At 45.5% G+C, this 17029-nt stretch overlaps 1 protein-coding gene across 1 annotated transcript in view; it reads right to left on the bottom strand.

Moving 5' to 3' along the window:
- The window catches only part of LOC112573863 (protein patched homolog 1-like), a 71473-nt gene that overhangs the window by 41250 nt on the left and 13194 nt on the right, over positions 1 to 17029 (bottom strand). The window contains 2 exon segments of the mRNA XM_025254515.1: positions 928 to 1120; positions 2732 to 2845. Of these exon segments, the coding sequence (XP_025110300.1) occupies positions 928 to 1120; positions 2732 to 2845 (307 nt within the window).

The following is a 17029-nucleotide window of genomic DNA, read 5'->3' as shown; positions in this document are numbered from 1 at the left end:
TGTTTCGGAAATTGTTTTCTATTTGTTTTTAAAAATCTGAATGGCATGCAGTTAGCTGTCTTTTGACTACCATGCACAGATGATGAAAAGGCAGCACAGTATAAAATTTCTGTGCAATTAATGTTTAGACAGGGACAGATTTCTGCTTGAAGAGAACTGCGGTGCGAACAGGTCTGAATGGCCAGGGCTGACATGCTCAGCTTTTGTCTCATGTGTCTCTCAAGCTGGCCGAGGCCCCCAACAAGGAAAGAACCGCCAAGAAAAAAAGCCGCTCGCACACTACGCCATGCCGTGGGCAAAAAGGTAAGGCAAACACGCAGCCATTACTCATGCCAAAAATAGCAACAGCCTCCACCGCCGCGCGGCGTGCGCGGACCCCAGTGCCGCGGTTCGCGGCCAGTTCAAACCATCTCAATCGATTAGCACGCCTGGCCGGCCGGCCGGCCGCTTGACGCGGGAAATGCGGCCACCAAGCGTCCACCCAGACAACTAGCCGGACATGCACACGGCCAGCCCGCCCAGTCTCGTCCACTCCCCAGACCCACGCCACCGAGGGCCAAGGAGAAGGAAGGACGCGCGCGGAGGAGTGAAAGAGGAGAGGGAGTGAGGAGGGGGACCGGAGGAGCCAGGAGGGGGCTGCGGTGCATTCCACAGTATGAATGTGCCCAGTCGTAGCGTGCCAGGCTTTGCCAGGACCACACACGCTTCGCCGAGGGAGGAGAGGGGAAGGCAGGAGGGAGGGTGAGGCTGCTTTTCACTGCTTTCTGGGTCAGGATCCAAGATGGCGGTGGCGAGGTACACATGACAGGAACAGCAGAATGTAAACAGCTAAGGCTAGTGTTTGATTTCGCTGTCTACGTGAGGGGAATACTGCGGATGAAGTGGCGAACAAACAAGCTAGGGGAGCAGTGGTCTTCGGGTACTCACCTTCCACCCATAATTCATCCACGTTGGTCTCCAGATGCGCGGTTTTTAATCCAACACAGCACAGCGACAACAGTAATAATCCCAGAAACAGTACTTTTCCACAATGTAACTGCAAGAAGCACCCCAGACTGTACAGATGTCTCTGTAAATGAAGCCTCAACCACAAAGCACATGTGTTCCCATCAGCCCGACCCTGCAAGAAAACAGTAACACAGGTAACATCCAATAATTCCACAAGAATGACACAATAAACAGCAGGTGACAAGCTACTGGAGTTACAGGTGTGATAGGAAAGTTAGTGCTTTACCATCCTGTTATTTGTAACCTTTCAAACACTGCAATCAGAGCAAATATTTAAAATGTTGCTCTTTTCACTGATTATTAGAATATACCAGGGCTTCTGCTATGACTAAATTCTTTGGGGTCCCAGGGACCCCTTCTTCAGATTTTTAAGAGGTCCCTGTTCTTCGCCCTAATTTGAATGGGACCCCATTGACGAAAATTGAAGGGGTCCTCCGAACTTTAAATGCGTACTGTACGCAATTTTTTGCGTAAGCAGCAGCCCTGATATACTGAACAATTACATCTACTAAATCCTGTCTTTACATACACATACACTCAGTCTAAATAACACCGGACTCGGCACTGGCCATTAGCAGACAAGTTATGAGTCAAATTAAGATATTAACCCACCGTATCATAAGTCTACATTAAAGGTATGAGCCCATTACTGATATCTACAGCAAAATAAACTCCCACGTACAAGAAATAAAATTACATACATCTGCTAATCTGCGGATATATATCTGAATAAATGAAAACTCCAGACAAAAACTTCTCAATACATCCAACTAGTAAATAATGTACATTTAACACACAAGTATACATGATAAAACAATTACTACAACTATATAGTATAGACACATACAAGTACATATAATAAAACACATACAACTATATGCAAGCATGTGACTGAACACATACAAGTATATATATCAAACACATACACTTGCTGTTGTATATTTTAACATTAAGCAAAGATACAATTTATCAAAAACATCCTAAAGTAGAAAAATCTAATTAAGTGAGTTATCGTAGGATGTAATTCATAAAATACTACATTTAAAACAAAAATTTTCATAGAAAAGCAGTTTTGTGTAAATACATTTTGATTGGCTGATGTAATTTGTATACTAACGTCCACTTCACGGTCCCCACAACAGCAATGGGGGTTTGTGGCAACATCATGATAGTGTGGTCACTACAAGAGTTCTGTCCCTCGGCATGCTGGGAGCCTCCGTGTCGTCTGCTGCACTTGGTGACTCTACAGGTGTAGACCAGCGCGTGCACTTGCTGACTTCCCCTCCTTCATCCATTCATTGCCGTGAGTAATCACGGTGTGTGTGTGTGACCGCGTGACCGCCTCAACCACAACCACAACCGCTGACAATATCATGTGTGGTGGGGAGTTGTGAGCGCGCGCGTGTATGTGTGAGATGACAACATTTCTTTTGGCATACGACTCGGCAGCCACGCGCTTTTTGTACACATACACACACACACACAACTCCTTCACAAGTCAGTGAAACACAGACTGACCAGCGCACAGGTCACACTCTACGACCGTTGGGAATGGAGGGAGCCCTAGTTCTGAGGCCTGGCTAACTCCATGACAAAGTAAACACTAACCCTGTGCTGGCACGAACCCCCAGAGTGAGGGGGAACGCTAGCCTCATCTGAACACACCCCGTGCACATGTTACCCCCTCGCAACACAGATTTCTTACACAGATGTGGGTACCTACCCGCTTGACTTGTCTGTAGGCTAGCGCCGCATTCACCCAACTTGTCCTGGTCAGCAGATCGGGGTCGGACTTGGAGCACGAGTCTCTCCTGGGTACAGTGGTCATAGTCAGGCCCTGAGGAAGAAACAAGGCACACAAGAGCTCGTGAGTCGGGATGCTTAACGCACTTGACCCAAGATGGTGGCCTACATCGGTGTAGCGCCGGCGTTCGACATCCTACGTTCAAACTTCATCCATTAAAAGACAATATCCGCACCTCGGAGGGCCTATAAGCTGGATTAGACCAGCTTTCCATGGCAAAAACCTCATAGAGCACCAAGTTTGTGGGACCGAAGCATTCACACTTGTTCAATCCATGCACTACACTCCCTGTGCTCTCCAGGAGAAGCAGCACTAATTTGCATACTAGCTCCGCCCTAAAGCGGTGCTGCCTTGTGAGTGATGTGCGCGGGATCGCAGCGCTGATTGGTCAATTATCGGAAGGCTTGCTCGTGTAACGCCAGTCCAACATTAGTTGCTTAGCAACGGCTCACCCAGGTAGAGAGACCACCCAAGAAGCCGGGAATTCAGGTATAATCAGTCCGTGGCTGGCGGCCAGCGAGCGCCGACGAGCCCTGATGTATATCAAAGGCTGGAAACTCTATCCTCGCCCTCGTCATAGCTACACTCCGCCAAACCTGTGCGTCACGGAGGTGAAAATTCAGTTTTTATCTCAAGTGTGTAAATATGAAATTAAGTAGCTGCAGGGGCGGTATAATTGTGGTTTGCTGGCGCTGGCATTGTGTCATGTCAGTGTGAGATGCGCCAGCAGCCAGCCAGCGGCCCCCAAATTGAAGCAGACGACCGATCTCATCCAGACGACGCCTTGAATGGCGGCACCTGGGAAAAAGTCAAAAACATTGACACGGCATTATAGGCGTACAAATGGCTCGGCATTACATGATCTTTGATGGGCCTTTTATACGCCACAGCAGACTTCACCAGCTTTTACCGTCTTTTAACAGTATCCACCCTGTAGTTAACCTCTCTCGACCTTCTGCGTGTGTGTGTGTGTGCACGCTCGTGTGTGATATTTATTATCACCTGTAAACACACGAAGAACTCCGCAACAGTCACACAAGTACAGAATACCTTCCACCTTCTGCAAGACTGCTAGAAATCAAATTACGAACACGGAAGGAAGGAAGGACACAGAATGATGAATGTTTAAAGCTGACTGCACACAGTTATTAACTTCTCATTTTCTCACCTCAGTTTTACAAATTATAAAGCTTTTAAAAGCTCGTATTTATCATTATTTTATTTATTTCTTCTTTCTTACATTTATTTCATTCAAGCTTTTCGATCAGTAATGTACTTTGACTAACAAGTCGCTGGATGCTTAGCCCTGAGTGTGGATACTGAGTCGTGTCGTAGTTGTCAGGCTCACCCGGGAAACCACCCTCGTGTGTGTTCACAGCGGTCCTCGGAGCTGTTAGCGGTGATACCCTGGAGCTATCGCGCTCACTGCGGCGCCCGCAGCCCTGTGGCCGGGTGTGGGTGGCTGTGGGTGGCTGCAGGTGAATGGCGGTAAAGAGAAGCCAGGTGAAGGCAGCACTACGTGGATCTGCTCAGCTACCGTTGCTGCAATCTCTCGACACACGCAGGACCCTCGCCAGAACTCGGGTACATCTGTTAGCAGCGCGAGATACTGGCCCCGCAAGAGCGACGGCGAAGGCTACCTCCCCACCCTTTCTTTTTCCTTTTTTTTTTTTTCTCTTTCTCGCGCTCGATGTCCTTGTTCAGTTGAAACTCAAACCCAATGTTCAGTGGTCTAAGCGCCAGAAAAAGTCTTCAGCCGCTGAAGCTTTGGAAAAGAAATATAAAAAAATAAATCTTTTAGTCCAGATGATGTCCTGCTGACAAATGACAAACTGTGAGAAGAGTCCATCAACCCCGTCAGCGATTTTGTAGAGTTTCGACTCTTTCATTCCAATCTGTAAATCATTAAGCATAAAGGAAAGACCGTGCAAGGCATGTAGGAATGTGTGAGAAGGAAACTGCTGTCAAAGAATGAATTCTTCTGATGCTGCGCGTACGTCGACATTGACAAGCGGGAAACAGCTCTCCAACATGGCCTGGCAACTCATCCACGAGCAAAACCAAATCCTTTCAGTTTTTCTCATCGCCAACAGGAATCATGGGAGATGCAGGTGTATATGACAGAGGAAAAAACAACGATCCCCTTCCCCACCTTGCCCAGTCTCGGAGAAGACACGAGGTAAGGCACAAAACTTGAGACGAGGTACAAAACTTGAGGTACAATAGCAGGTGAGATACAAGACACAAAGTGAGGCACAAAACTTGAGACGAGGTGAGGTACAAAACCTGAGTTGAAGTACTATACCGTGAGGTATACAGGTGAGGTACAAGATACAGGTGAGGTACAAGACACAAAGTGAGGCACAAAAGTTGAGACGAGGTGAGGTACAAGACCCTCGGGCATTTGCAGACATGCTGACTGTGCAACATGTCATCAGGTGGGAAGGTGGTGTCACCAGCATCCCTATGTCCATGAGGAAGGAGGGTTGGTCAAACAACGGCCGGTGTCCCTACCTTTCTGTATGCAACAATAAACCTCTTTTTTTATTTTACCACAACGTACTGAACAGTTGTTCGACATCATGTCACGTGACTAAAGGGCAACATCAGCAAGGACACACACACACTCAATTGTGCTATTCAGTTGTACATCCATGTTTGTGTTTTTCTCTACCAGCGACTCTTTTTCAACAATATTCTCAAAACAACTAAGTGGAAACCGAGTAGCTATTACTGGGGTAGGAGGGGGACATAGCGACGTGACCGTAGTCAAAAGGCGACATGATGTCACGTGACACCAGCTCCGATGCCTACACACCTGTATCTTGGCTACACCGTCCCCTTATCAGACTCGGCAGGTTGACTAGTATGGGGGGTATGGGGGTCGGGTCCCTACACACCTTATCCTGGACACGCCAGCCCTTTATCTGATTAGCCACGGACCGTGACGCGAAGATCCCGGACCGGAAGTGCCACTCCTCGTGAACTTTATCTTGGACACCGCAGCCGCCATCCCCCACCCGTCTATCTGACTGCTGCCGACTGCCAGGCCAGAGGAGGGTCTATCATTGGATAGGGTGGATGGAGGGTTCGGGTTGTGAATCATCCAATCAGCTGTAGGGGAAGACAAGAAGAAGGGAATGAAGGAGATTACTAGGAGTGCTGCCAACCACTCCATGCTGCTTAGCGGCAGTAAAACATTTAGTCTTTTACTTTTATTTGTGATGAAGTGTCTGAGCAAGTCCCCCATTCCCCCTCCCGCACAGAAGTCAGTTTGTAGATGCACACAGCCCGGAGTTCAAACCTCCCAGTAACTCCCCACCCTCCTCTACCCTGCTGGAGATGGCGGAGACAGTATGGCAATAAATACTTGCAATTGATTTTCAAGCAGCCACAAGGCCTTTCCACTGGACTCCATATTTTTAAGGAAGAATAATGTGAAGTCGAACGCTCGGCGTGTTTCGTGAATGTTTTCGATATGACTGCCAGAAAACATGATTGGTGTCTTGACTTACTGTTTCAATATTTCAGTTTGGCGAAGTCAAGCATGACAACGATTCTCTAGTCTCTGTCGCAATAGGAATGCAGTGTAAGTATCCACCTAGCTGATGTCACGTGGCCAGCTGGTTAGTGTAGCTACAGGAAGCCTATGATATATAATTCAGAACCGCAATTACAGCTCGGTCTGGCTTTGTCGCCATCTTTCTCCAGTTGACGAATGTCAAGTACACGTCACGGGTACATTAGAGTACTAGACGACAGTACACTTAGGGGTGGAGGTGAACATTGGGTCTCTGCTCTGCCTGCATACAGCAGATTGACCACTGACGAGGTTTGGACATTGCATTTTAACATAATGAATCCTTTCAACACATCCAGATAGAGATTGTGTGTGTGTGTGCGCGCGCTCTCACCTCTGTGTTCGAATGTGATTGGAATGATGGAAGACAAGAGGCGACTGCACGCTGTTGAAGGAAGGAAGGAGGGCAAGCCGTCTGTTTATCGCTGACACTTCTGGCCGCCGTCGACTGCGGAAGTACGGGAGGATGAAAAAAGGATTGTGGTTGGTTGTATTCGCGACACCCCCTACCAACAAATTACCGCCCCTGCATCCCGCGTTCCGTACGGAGAATTCCGCTGTTACGTCGTCACTACGTCGTCATCCTCGTCATCGTCAAATCGTCCAGCACGCGCCTAAGTGTAAGTTTCCACAATTATTCCTTCCATCCACCCGACCCTGCCACTCAATCGCAAAAACATTCTGAGACCTAGAAACGTCTCAAGACTCGCCATTTGACTGACACGAAACTTTGCTTCTAGACTGTGCCCTGCCCTCGACCACCTCTCGCGCTCTACGTCACTTTTCACATTCCTCCTTCCATCCACTTCACATCTCCCTCGTCTCCACCCCGCCACTCTTACAACACACCCCATCCCCCGCGTTTGCCATGTACCCAGCCTCCGCTCTCACACGGCTGCCGACCCCATCTCGTGGGTGGTCTGGCCCCGGCTTGCCTGCCCCCACCCCCTCCCCCTCCCGCGCCACAAAGGACGAGGAGAAATAAAGATGGAGATTGGCCTGCGAATAAATGTAGGAACACATCCGCCGCCCGCTCAGAGGGAAAATAAAAAGAGAGAGTGGAAGAACGCTGAGCGGTTTTATTGCGACCCAGCGCACGAAGACAGGAGAGAGGTCTGAGACTTTGTGAAGAGGGCGAAAGGCTAGACCCACCCGCCATCTTGCTGCCTGCCGCTCGGCGGCATTGACTTGCAGCATATGCGCGATCATGCTCGCTCGTAAATTGCTTTCCTAACCGGACTGGCGGGGAGGGAACCAATCTCTCACCCCTCCCTCCCTCAGTTGTAACGGGTAGGGGCACAGAAGTCAGTCTGAGGGGGATAAGAAGCGAAATTGCAGGAGGGACTTCTTACAGTGGCGATCGCAAACATGACTCGGCAAATGCCAGCAAGTCGGAGCCATTACTGAATACTATTACTAGGCTCTTGGAAATACCAGCCTGCAGCTTCCCAGATCATCGTGATCAGCAGTACATCTATCATCATCGTCATTATTATTAACAGCAGTACCAACATCATCTGAATACGACTGTCGGGTATCTTGACGATCTGGGATCTTGAGAATGCCAGGCTTGACTTGCTGACTGGCCTGACAATATGTTTAAGAGTTAGATAAAAGGGAAACTGCCTTTTTTTCAAAAGGAGCCAACGGTGAATGGGTTGTTGTTGTTGTTGTTGTTTGTTGTTGTTTGTTGTTGTTTGACTGCTGGTCCGCATTAATTTCTTCCATAAACAGATTATAGAACATGTAAACAATGTTCGTCATTTAACCGGTTTCCCGAGAAGGAGGAAGAAGGTATGTGTTCTTGAAACCTTCCAGCGAACATGTCCCTGTCTTTGAGCAGACCATCGTTCTCCTCCAGCCTTCAGGCCAGCATGGCGGGTACACAACTAATTTCCTCCTCTTTCCCTCCATCGAGTTTGGCTTAACTCGTAAAATTTCTAAAATGCTTAGATAATTAGCTGTATGAAAAATACAGAGCACAGAACAATAAAAAAATTAAACTAAAACTGTTTAAATAAGATAAAAATGCTTAACCTTAACCCAAATATTTATGTCGCGTCAGCACATTTTCCGTTTGCACCTATGCAGCGCATCTAAGGTGTACCGGTGCATAGCTGTGGCTATGATTATACAGCCGTGGCTATGATCATACAGCTGTGTATATGTCCATAGCTGTGGCTATGATTATACAGCTGTGTATCGGTGCATAGCTGTGGCTATGATTATACAGCTGGGTATATGCCCATAGCTGTGATACAGCTGTGTATAGGGGCATAGCTGTGGCTATGATTATACAGCTGTGGCTATGATCATACAGCTGTGTATAGGGGCATAGCTGTGGCTATGATCATACAGCTGTGTATAGGTCCATAACTGTGGATTATACAGCTGTGCTATGATTATACAGCTGTGCTATGATTATACAGCTGTGTATCTGCCCATAGCTGTGATACAGCTGTGTATAGGGGCATAGCTGTGGCTATGATTATACAGCTGTGGCTATGATCATGCAGCTGTGTATAGGGGCATAGCTGTGGCTATGATTATACAGCTGTGTATAGGTCCATAGCTGTGGCTATGATTATACAGCTGTGCATAGGCGCATAGCTGTGGCTGAGGAAGACCTGCCCCCAGGCTAGCTTGCCTCCATGGATTGTCGAGGGCAGCGTTCAAGGGTTAGTCCTGTCGCCACACGCAACTGGAGGCGGCGGGTTGTCGCCGGTGTGGCGGAGAAGGTGTTAAGAAACTGGAAGGGAGGGGAGGGTGCAGGTGAGATTGCAAGCGATAGACAAGCGGGTAGCGTGTCGACAGGCCCCTCAGCCGATCATATCTTACCTCCCTTGGCCAGCCATTTGTCGCCCCTTAGTCGCCAGCATATCTGCACTTACTGCAGTTTGTATGCGTGTGTGTGAGACGGCTTCACTGCAGCCTTTCACCTTTGTCTCCAATGTTGACCCCACGGCCTCCAGCTGATCACAGATACGAGTAGTTCGCATGGTCACGTGAAGACCTGCCACTCGCATCACTTGCGCAAACTCGCTGATGTCCGAACTCCACTCCACCCTGACCTTACTAAATACCCGCTACACAAACTATTGGACCTTTCTACCTCCACCTCGGTGTGTTCACAGAGGGGAGAACTCCACCCCAGTGTGTTCACAGAGGGGAGTGGGGAATCTGAAGGTTTAGCGGCAAACCACTCACTAACTTGTCAGCAATGCCGGGTTCAAATCTCATGTGGGAGCAGGATGGCATTTCTTACAGTTTACGAGGCTGGTCGTCGGGGATTTATCTCCAGGTGCTCCAGCTTCCGTTCGCACGGACCTATCGTCTCTGTCCCTTGTATGACGTTCTGCTGCGTCGTCTGACGTTTCCACCGTCAGTCTGACGTCACTTGTACAACAGTTGAGGGCCCAGCACGTAGTCTGACGTCTCGATATGACGTAGTCTGACGTCTGGATATCACGGAGTCTCACGACATGATGGCGTCGTCCTAGCGCCAGGCGTCTGGAGCAGGAAGAGAGGGGCAGGAGGGTTGCAGGGTTAGCTGCCCCTCCCCTGTAGGACCGTCAGTCTCATCTTGCGGCCCTTGTTCATGTCTCCAGCCCCGTGTTCAGCCAGCACCTGTGTACCTGTACCACCTACCTTCGTCCTCCCTCTGCAAACCCCCCGCAGCCCCACCTTCAAGGTTTTTGTGGCGTCGGACAATCAGCTCTTGTATTTTGTTTTTATTTATTTTTTAAGACCAGCTTTGCGGGGAGAACAAGGCCCCCGCGGCGCCTCTCGTCCCTGAGGGTAACCGCTGCTCACTTCATCCAACTGTCAGTGATGGATACTCACATCACCCCCCCACACACACACTACACCCCCTCTCGCCCTCTCTGGCTCGTGTCCTCTCGTCTGTTTTGACGACAGGTATCCCGCGGCCACTTTGCTGTCTGAACACACCTTGTCGCAGGCAGCTTGTCGGTGTCCGGCGAGATTGGATTCCGGAAGGTGCAGCGGTGCAAGTGTGACAGGTGTGACAGGTGAGACAACTCTGCCCATCTGACGCTGGGCGACACCGTGGACTGCAGAACTTGATCCATCCAACCCTAACCCAGACTAGAACGACTGCCTTCAACCCTCCACCTCGACAGTTATTTTTTAAACTGCACCGAGTCGGGGGTCAGTGAGACAATGATGTCCACGTACCCCGGCACTGTCAGTGACAATGGCTGTGACAGACAACTAACGGTACACAGTGTCAGTGACAGTTAGGTTGTCAGCGTCCAGCACAAGAATTCAATGTGCGACTGAAGCAGACCAACGGACAAAGCCAAGGATCCCAACCTACCGAACAAAGAGGACTTCGTCTGGGCCTGAGTTATTAGCAAAACATCGGGGTTTCTGTTTCTTTTGTTTGTTTTGGTTTTGGTTTTGTTTTTTGGGGGGTTTTTTGTTGTTGTTTTTGTTTTGTTTTTTTGTTTGCTTGGTTTTTTTTTTGGCCTTTCAAAAACTAGCTACCGACTCGCTTTCCAGCAGCTGACTTCCTCATGACTCAAGCTCTCCTCCCGGTTTCCATTCTGTTCATTCCTCCATTTTGTAAACGAGAGAGTGAACTATGACCTGTAGCACCCGGTGCTGACACCACAAGGTAGACCAGTTACTTGGCCTGTCTTGTACATGATCTCGCATCACAGGTCAAAGTTTATGCTGTTACTGAGCGACATTTTCTGGAGGTCTGTCGCAGGCACGGCGGCCATGGTGTGAGGGGAAGGGGTGGGTGACGGGGACGCGGGTCTCAGAAGCCTTGTCCGTGGGATCCGATGACTTTGACAGCCAACAGGTCTCCTCCACGTCACAGCCTTGAGAGCTGTAAACCCCTTGTCTGCTTGTAACGGCCACCTGAGGTGTCAGACTGACGAATGCCGGCACCTTGTCAACGACCACAGCAGGGGGAGCTCGCTGCGACTTGGCGCTCATGTCCGCCATGACGCGACCCCCGGAAGTCTGGAGCCGGGCAGGTGCCAACACACACACACGCACGCGCACAGGTACATGGCCAAACGACTACCTTAGTGTGCAAATAATGAACACTGAACTTTATGGCCACCCTGCACACATCAATCCTTGTCACAGTGGGAGAAGAGTTCACAAGTCAAACAGTAAATAACCCAAACAAAAGGAAGGTAAAGGGACGGAAGTCACGTGGTAGGGTACACCACCTCTCCCTGCTTCTTTCCTAAAGGGATACTAAAGGGTTGTGATAAGGCTCTGGCGACGGTCAAACGTTTCAAAAATATATTTAGTTACAATTACAGAGCATGAGAGCAATGCAGGAGAAATAAATGATTCGTTTCTCACTTAATTACCGCTTTTTAACATCATTTCGGTTGCCGATGTTTATAAGAATCGAAAAAATCCAGTGAAATCGACCCTTGTGTCCTTCCGCCGAGTAGCCACGATAGCTTCCCGAGACGGTCAAGAGGAAAATCCTCTTGTGACGTCACAAGAGGACAGGAAGTGTCTGTTGTCATTGCTAGGATAGTAATCGGTGTGTTTCGTTAGTTGGATTTGTGATCTCCAAAATCATTAACAATCAAGATTGCCATGAGTAATGTTCAATTTTACCAATTTGAACCACTTTTATCAACTCACAATCGACTGAACATCCTCAGCGGACGAGGAAAACATTGCAGCAGTCGAAGCACAAAGCAGGTACGTAGGACTATAGAAGTAAGTCATACTGTGTGCACGGGAACAGAAAGTGAAAGCATGCTTTACCTTCAAGCACTTTAAATAAACATAATGCACTCAAACTCTTTACACTGGGCATTGTTGTTGATGAATTCACTTCGTAGTGCATTTAAAAAATAAAATTACATTTGGTATGCTAATTATTTCCTCACACACACACACACACCGGAATATTCACATTGTATATGATAATTTGGGTTTTAAAGTGAACTTTCCTAAGGATAGTTTCAAAATTACTATTTTGAAATATCTGTATTTAAATATTTTAAACAGACAATATTTGCAGCCTTTTTGGGGGATATAGTTTGAATGATTGCACTAATGACTTACTTTATAACAACAATGCAGAGAATTCAAGCAGAGACATTTGCTTTATCTGTTATTATGCCTGTGCTTTTAACTTATATGTTTGTTGTTTAAATGTGTGTACATAGATTCATTTATCACAGTTTCAGACTGGTGCATTTGTGAGGAATGGCCACAACAAAAAGATGAAGAAAAATATGTTGCCTTATTATGCACAAATTAAAAATAATGTAGAGGAGGACCAGATGTGCATTACCAGCCATGAAGGCTATTTCTTATTGTCTTACTGGTGCTTTAGCCACTGTGCAGGCAAACCATATATAAATGCTTACATTACAGATTTTTGAGAGAAATGCTCTGAATACATAATGACTTTATAAGTGGCTCTTTCATGTTTGTTATGAATTCCACCATAATGCTAATAAAGTAGATTAATATAAAAAGATGGCGAGAAGACTATATGCAAACAGAACCACACAAGTGAGTGATATTTCAATCAAGGTACCAGCATTTTTTTATTTATAGGCAAAGTTTAGTCTGAGCAATGTCAAATTAAAAGGATGAATGCAAGAAAAACACTTTAAAGAAAAATCTTATACAAAATGTTGAAGCATAAAAAAAATGTAGAGTAAAAGCTTAAAAGTGAATTGTCAAGAAAATATTCCCTATACAGCATGAAAATTGTTACATTTATCCAAATCCAGTTATTGGACACACTTCATATCAGATGTCTAAAAATATTTTCATGTATCTGACATGAATTGCAAAATAAGATCTTCCCTTTATTAACATTAATTTTTTTTATTTGTTCAAACTTAGGTATGGGACACACTTCATTTTTATGTCCAAAACACATCTTGCATGCATCTGGCATTTTTATGTTACAAACATCATTTCTGAAATACTTGGTGCTGAATGTACCTTTCATTCTTTATTTTCTTAAAAACTAATAATAATGCAAGGAAAACTGTGTGACAACTGATTTTTTTTCACATAATATACAGACATGTGGCTTAATCTTTTTAATTCCTCAAGTTCCACTGCATGTGAATTTTTCATTTGATTGCTCTGCAAGCATTTAAAAATAGTTTCAACAATGTATATTGTCATAATTTTCTTAATTCTTGCACAGTTATGGATTCCAATAAACCAAGTGGACAATTTGAGACACATGTGTGTTTGTGTACTTGTCAAACGTTGAACATTTAGGAAGCCTAAAAGAGTGTGGCTGTGGTGTCCAGGAGTAATGATGGCCACAGGAGCTGTCTTGGCATATGGTTATAAATTTGACTTCTATGCAACACTCGTCTATAGTTGTGATAGTAGAGGGTTGCTACACTGCCTGCAGACGCTCAGCAGCTCCTCCAACTTCTTTTCGTGAATGATAAATTTTCTTTCGAGGATGGGATTTGTGTCCAGTTCATCTTTCTGTGAATTCCTAGAGACAAATATCGAGACTAAAATCATAGTTAAAACCATAAATCATTTTTATAACTAAATATCAGCTTAAATTCTTGTGCTAGCATGTTTCTGATATAAACTATCAAGTACTGACTGTTTGTTAGTAACTGCAATATAAACTTTGTTTACTGGTGCTCCTTGACTGCTGAATTATTCCACTCTGAGGTGTCATTTTCATTTTCTGACTCCCCATATCAATATCAGGATCACACCTAGCAGACATTTATAGACACAATTTCCTTCTTTTTCATTTCATTATGAAAAAAAAATATCCACATGAAAATTTTACAAAGCCATATAAAATTATTTTTTAATGTAAGTGTCTAAAACTGCGCATATTTTCAGCCTTGAATATCCTTATAAGAAGAAAATATCTGGCACAGTCTGTGGAATTCATGCCAATTTTAGATAAAAGAGATGTGTAATAGAAAAAAACAACTGAAAAGTGGCCATTACCTTTCAGGATTGGAGCTGAGGTCTGGGTTTGTCTGGACCTCTTTATTTAAGCATAGTTGAACTGTTTGTTGTGACTGACTCGTCATAGTCTGAACATAAAGTTTTTATAAAGTAATCATTCCACAAAACATTAAAACAATAATAAAACATGTATGATTATACCATGTGATCACGCTATTATTATTTTTAATTCTTTACAGTATCCAACATAAAACACAATCATTTATATTACTCTAATTTTCATATGTTGAAATATCAATTCTAACTTCCGCAGTGTACTGCACATAGATTTCACTACTATTGTTGATAAGCTCATTATGTAGGAAATACCTTTCACGAGTATTTTATTGTTTTTAGATTTCATAAACAAATAGGCTGTCTTTTCAAAAATATGAATTTAAAAATATTTCATTTTATAAAAAGCAAACATGGATTTTAAAAAATAATGTAGCAAGGGCCAGGATTTCAACAATCATTTCTTTTATACTTGCAGTTTGATGATGACATTTTTCATTTATTATGCATGTACTATGAATTTTTACCTACTGAAACCCGCTTATTATAAGTACCACATAACACGTTTATTATTATGTATTTTTAATAGATGTATATTGTAATGTTATCTACCAATAATGAATAGTGCATTTTGTAAACACAGTAACAGTAGCACTGACACTGACCTGTATATGCTGTGGTCGTTTGGCAAGTGAAACTCGTCTGTCAGATAAATCCTTCTTTCTTTTTCGAGCAATTTCATTGTGTTGAAAAATTGTCGGAATTGCATCTGGCAGAAGCTGTGCCTTGAAGGCCAAACCTAACTGTTTGGACATTCGGGTCCGGCTAGTAAAGCACTCGTCAACAAAATGCTTGCACATGTCCCACTCTCTGGGCTCCCAAACGTGTGGGATCAAGCCTTGTTATTGTATGACCCACTCTTTTTGTAAGGCTCTGTCTTTTGGAAACTGATGAAAAGACAAAGTCGTATCTTTTCCCATCTTTTCGTGGCAGTCGGATGCAGCACATTCTCGAGGCATGGCTCTCACTATGGAAACCACGCGTCATAGGGTCACGTGACGGAGAACGAGACTTCGTCGACGCAAACGAAAGAGTCCCGTGATATTTCTCTTATTAAACACAACATTCTACTGAAAACATTCAACTTTTTCCACATGAACAGATATGAAAATAGACGAGATTCAAATTTATCCTACTATTTACGAGTTTCTAAGCAGTTTAATTTTCCCTTTAGTATCCCTCTAAGCTTTACTTGTCTATGACACGTGCTTCATGAACACTGAAAGTAACATGTAAACATAACAACACGCCTTGTCTCTACTCATCTCAGAGGAGAACGTTCGGAAGTCGAGGTTAAAGGTTGGCACCGAGGGTGTCCAAGATATCAACCCTCGGGCCCAGAGACTGTTGCTGCTGGAATCGCCGCTGGTGTTGTGCAAGCAGTGCAGCAACCTGTCAACTCCTGTCATTTTACAGACTTTTCCTAAATGGATTGTAAAGCGCCTGAGTCGGGCAGATGCTGGAGAAACACACTATATAAATGTCATCATCATCATCATCATCATCATCATCATCTGTAGAAGCAACTATCTCATTGCATTTGCCGACAGTGGAGTCGACTGTCGTACGACCTGGACTACTACTACTGGCAGCTTGACAATTGAGGGGTTAACATCAAAAGCTGCAAGACCCAGCTCATCACACAATTAAATTGACTTTAAAATCAGCAGAAGCAGTCGCAAGGGCTCGTAAATAAAATTAAAATAAAAGTGAGTGGCTGTCAGTGTCACTCGAGGTGAGGTTTGAATTTTGCAGTCAGCGGCGCCCCACCACAATGCACAGTTCTGTAGACATGTTATCGCAGTAAGCTTGTACAAAGCTCGGCCTGTAACATCACGTGAACAGGAGGAGCACTGGCACGCTGTGAAATGTGAACAACGAGGGCTTATTGGGGTGGCTAGACTGTGCCACACTCTCTCGCTACTGTTAATACTGCTGCGAGAGGCTTTCTCACTGTTTCACACATCGCGGTGAGACTAGAATACCTGTACCTGACTGTCTCAGACGTGTGCGGGCGACATCTTTCTCTCACACCTCTATTCCTACCACGTGAAGTCGCCAGCAGGTGACAGCACTGTCCCATAAAAATAACTTCAACAGCCACAACAATAGCGGCCCAGCGTCGGCCACAAGAACTTGTTTCTGGTGTTAGTCCGTGAGAAAGGGAGAACGGGTTGACACGTTGTACAGGTCACAGCGGATCTCTTTGATCTGCCAGGTATGTGCCAGGTATGTACACCTCCACGAGACGAGCCTGGTGTAAGGCAGTGAGTGCTTCCATTACTGGACTGCTGGCAGACGATTTTTTAGTTAACTACTAAAACGAGGCATGCTACTACAGAGCTTCCGGTTTAGTCACATTCATTGTTTAGGCTCGCCGAGACTAACAGCGGAGAACTTGGCAAGAGGCTAAGCATTGGTCTCGGCAGACAGACAGCAGTCCACCTACACATCCATGATTGCTTCAACCATCCGCAAACTCGCCCCGTGCCGTCCACACGACCCATGTCGACCTACACACTGACAAACCCTATCGTCGCTCAGTTATATGCAGCATTGCAAAATGAAAAGTTCTTTTGGGGCAAAATATATTTTTG

The sequence above is a fragment of the Pomacea canaliculata genome, linkage group LG10 (assembly GCF_003073045.1).
Source record: "Pomacea canaliculata isolate SZHN2017 linkage group LG10, ASM307304v1, whole genome shotgun sequence".
Classification (NCBI taxonomy): domain Eukaryota; kingdom Metazoa; phylum Mollusca; class Gastropoda; order Architaenioglossa; family Ampullariidae; genus Pomacea; species Pomacea canaliculata.
The sequence above is the reverse complement of the archived record's forward strand: the minus strand, read 5'-3'. Positions and strand labels throughout refer to the sequence as shown.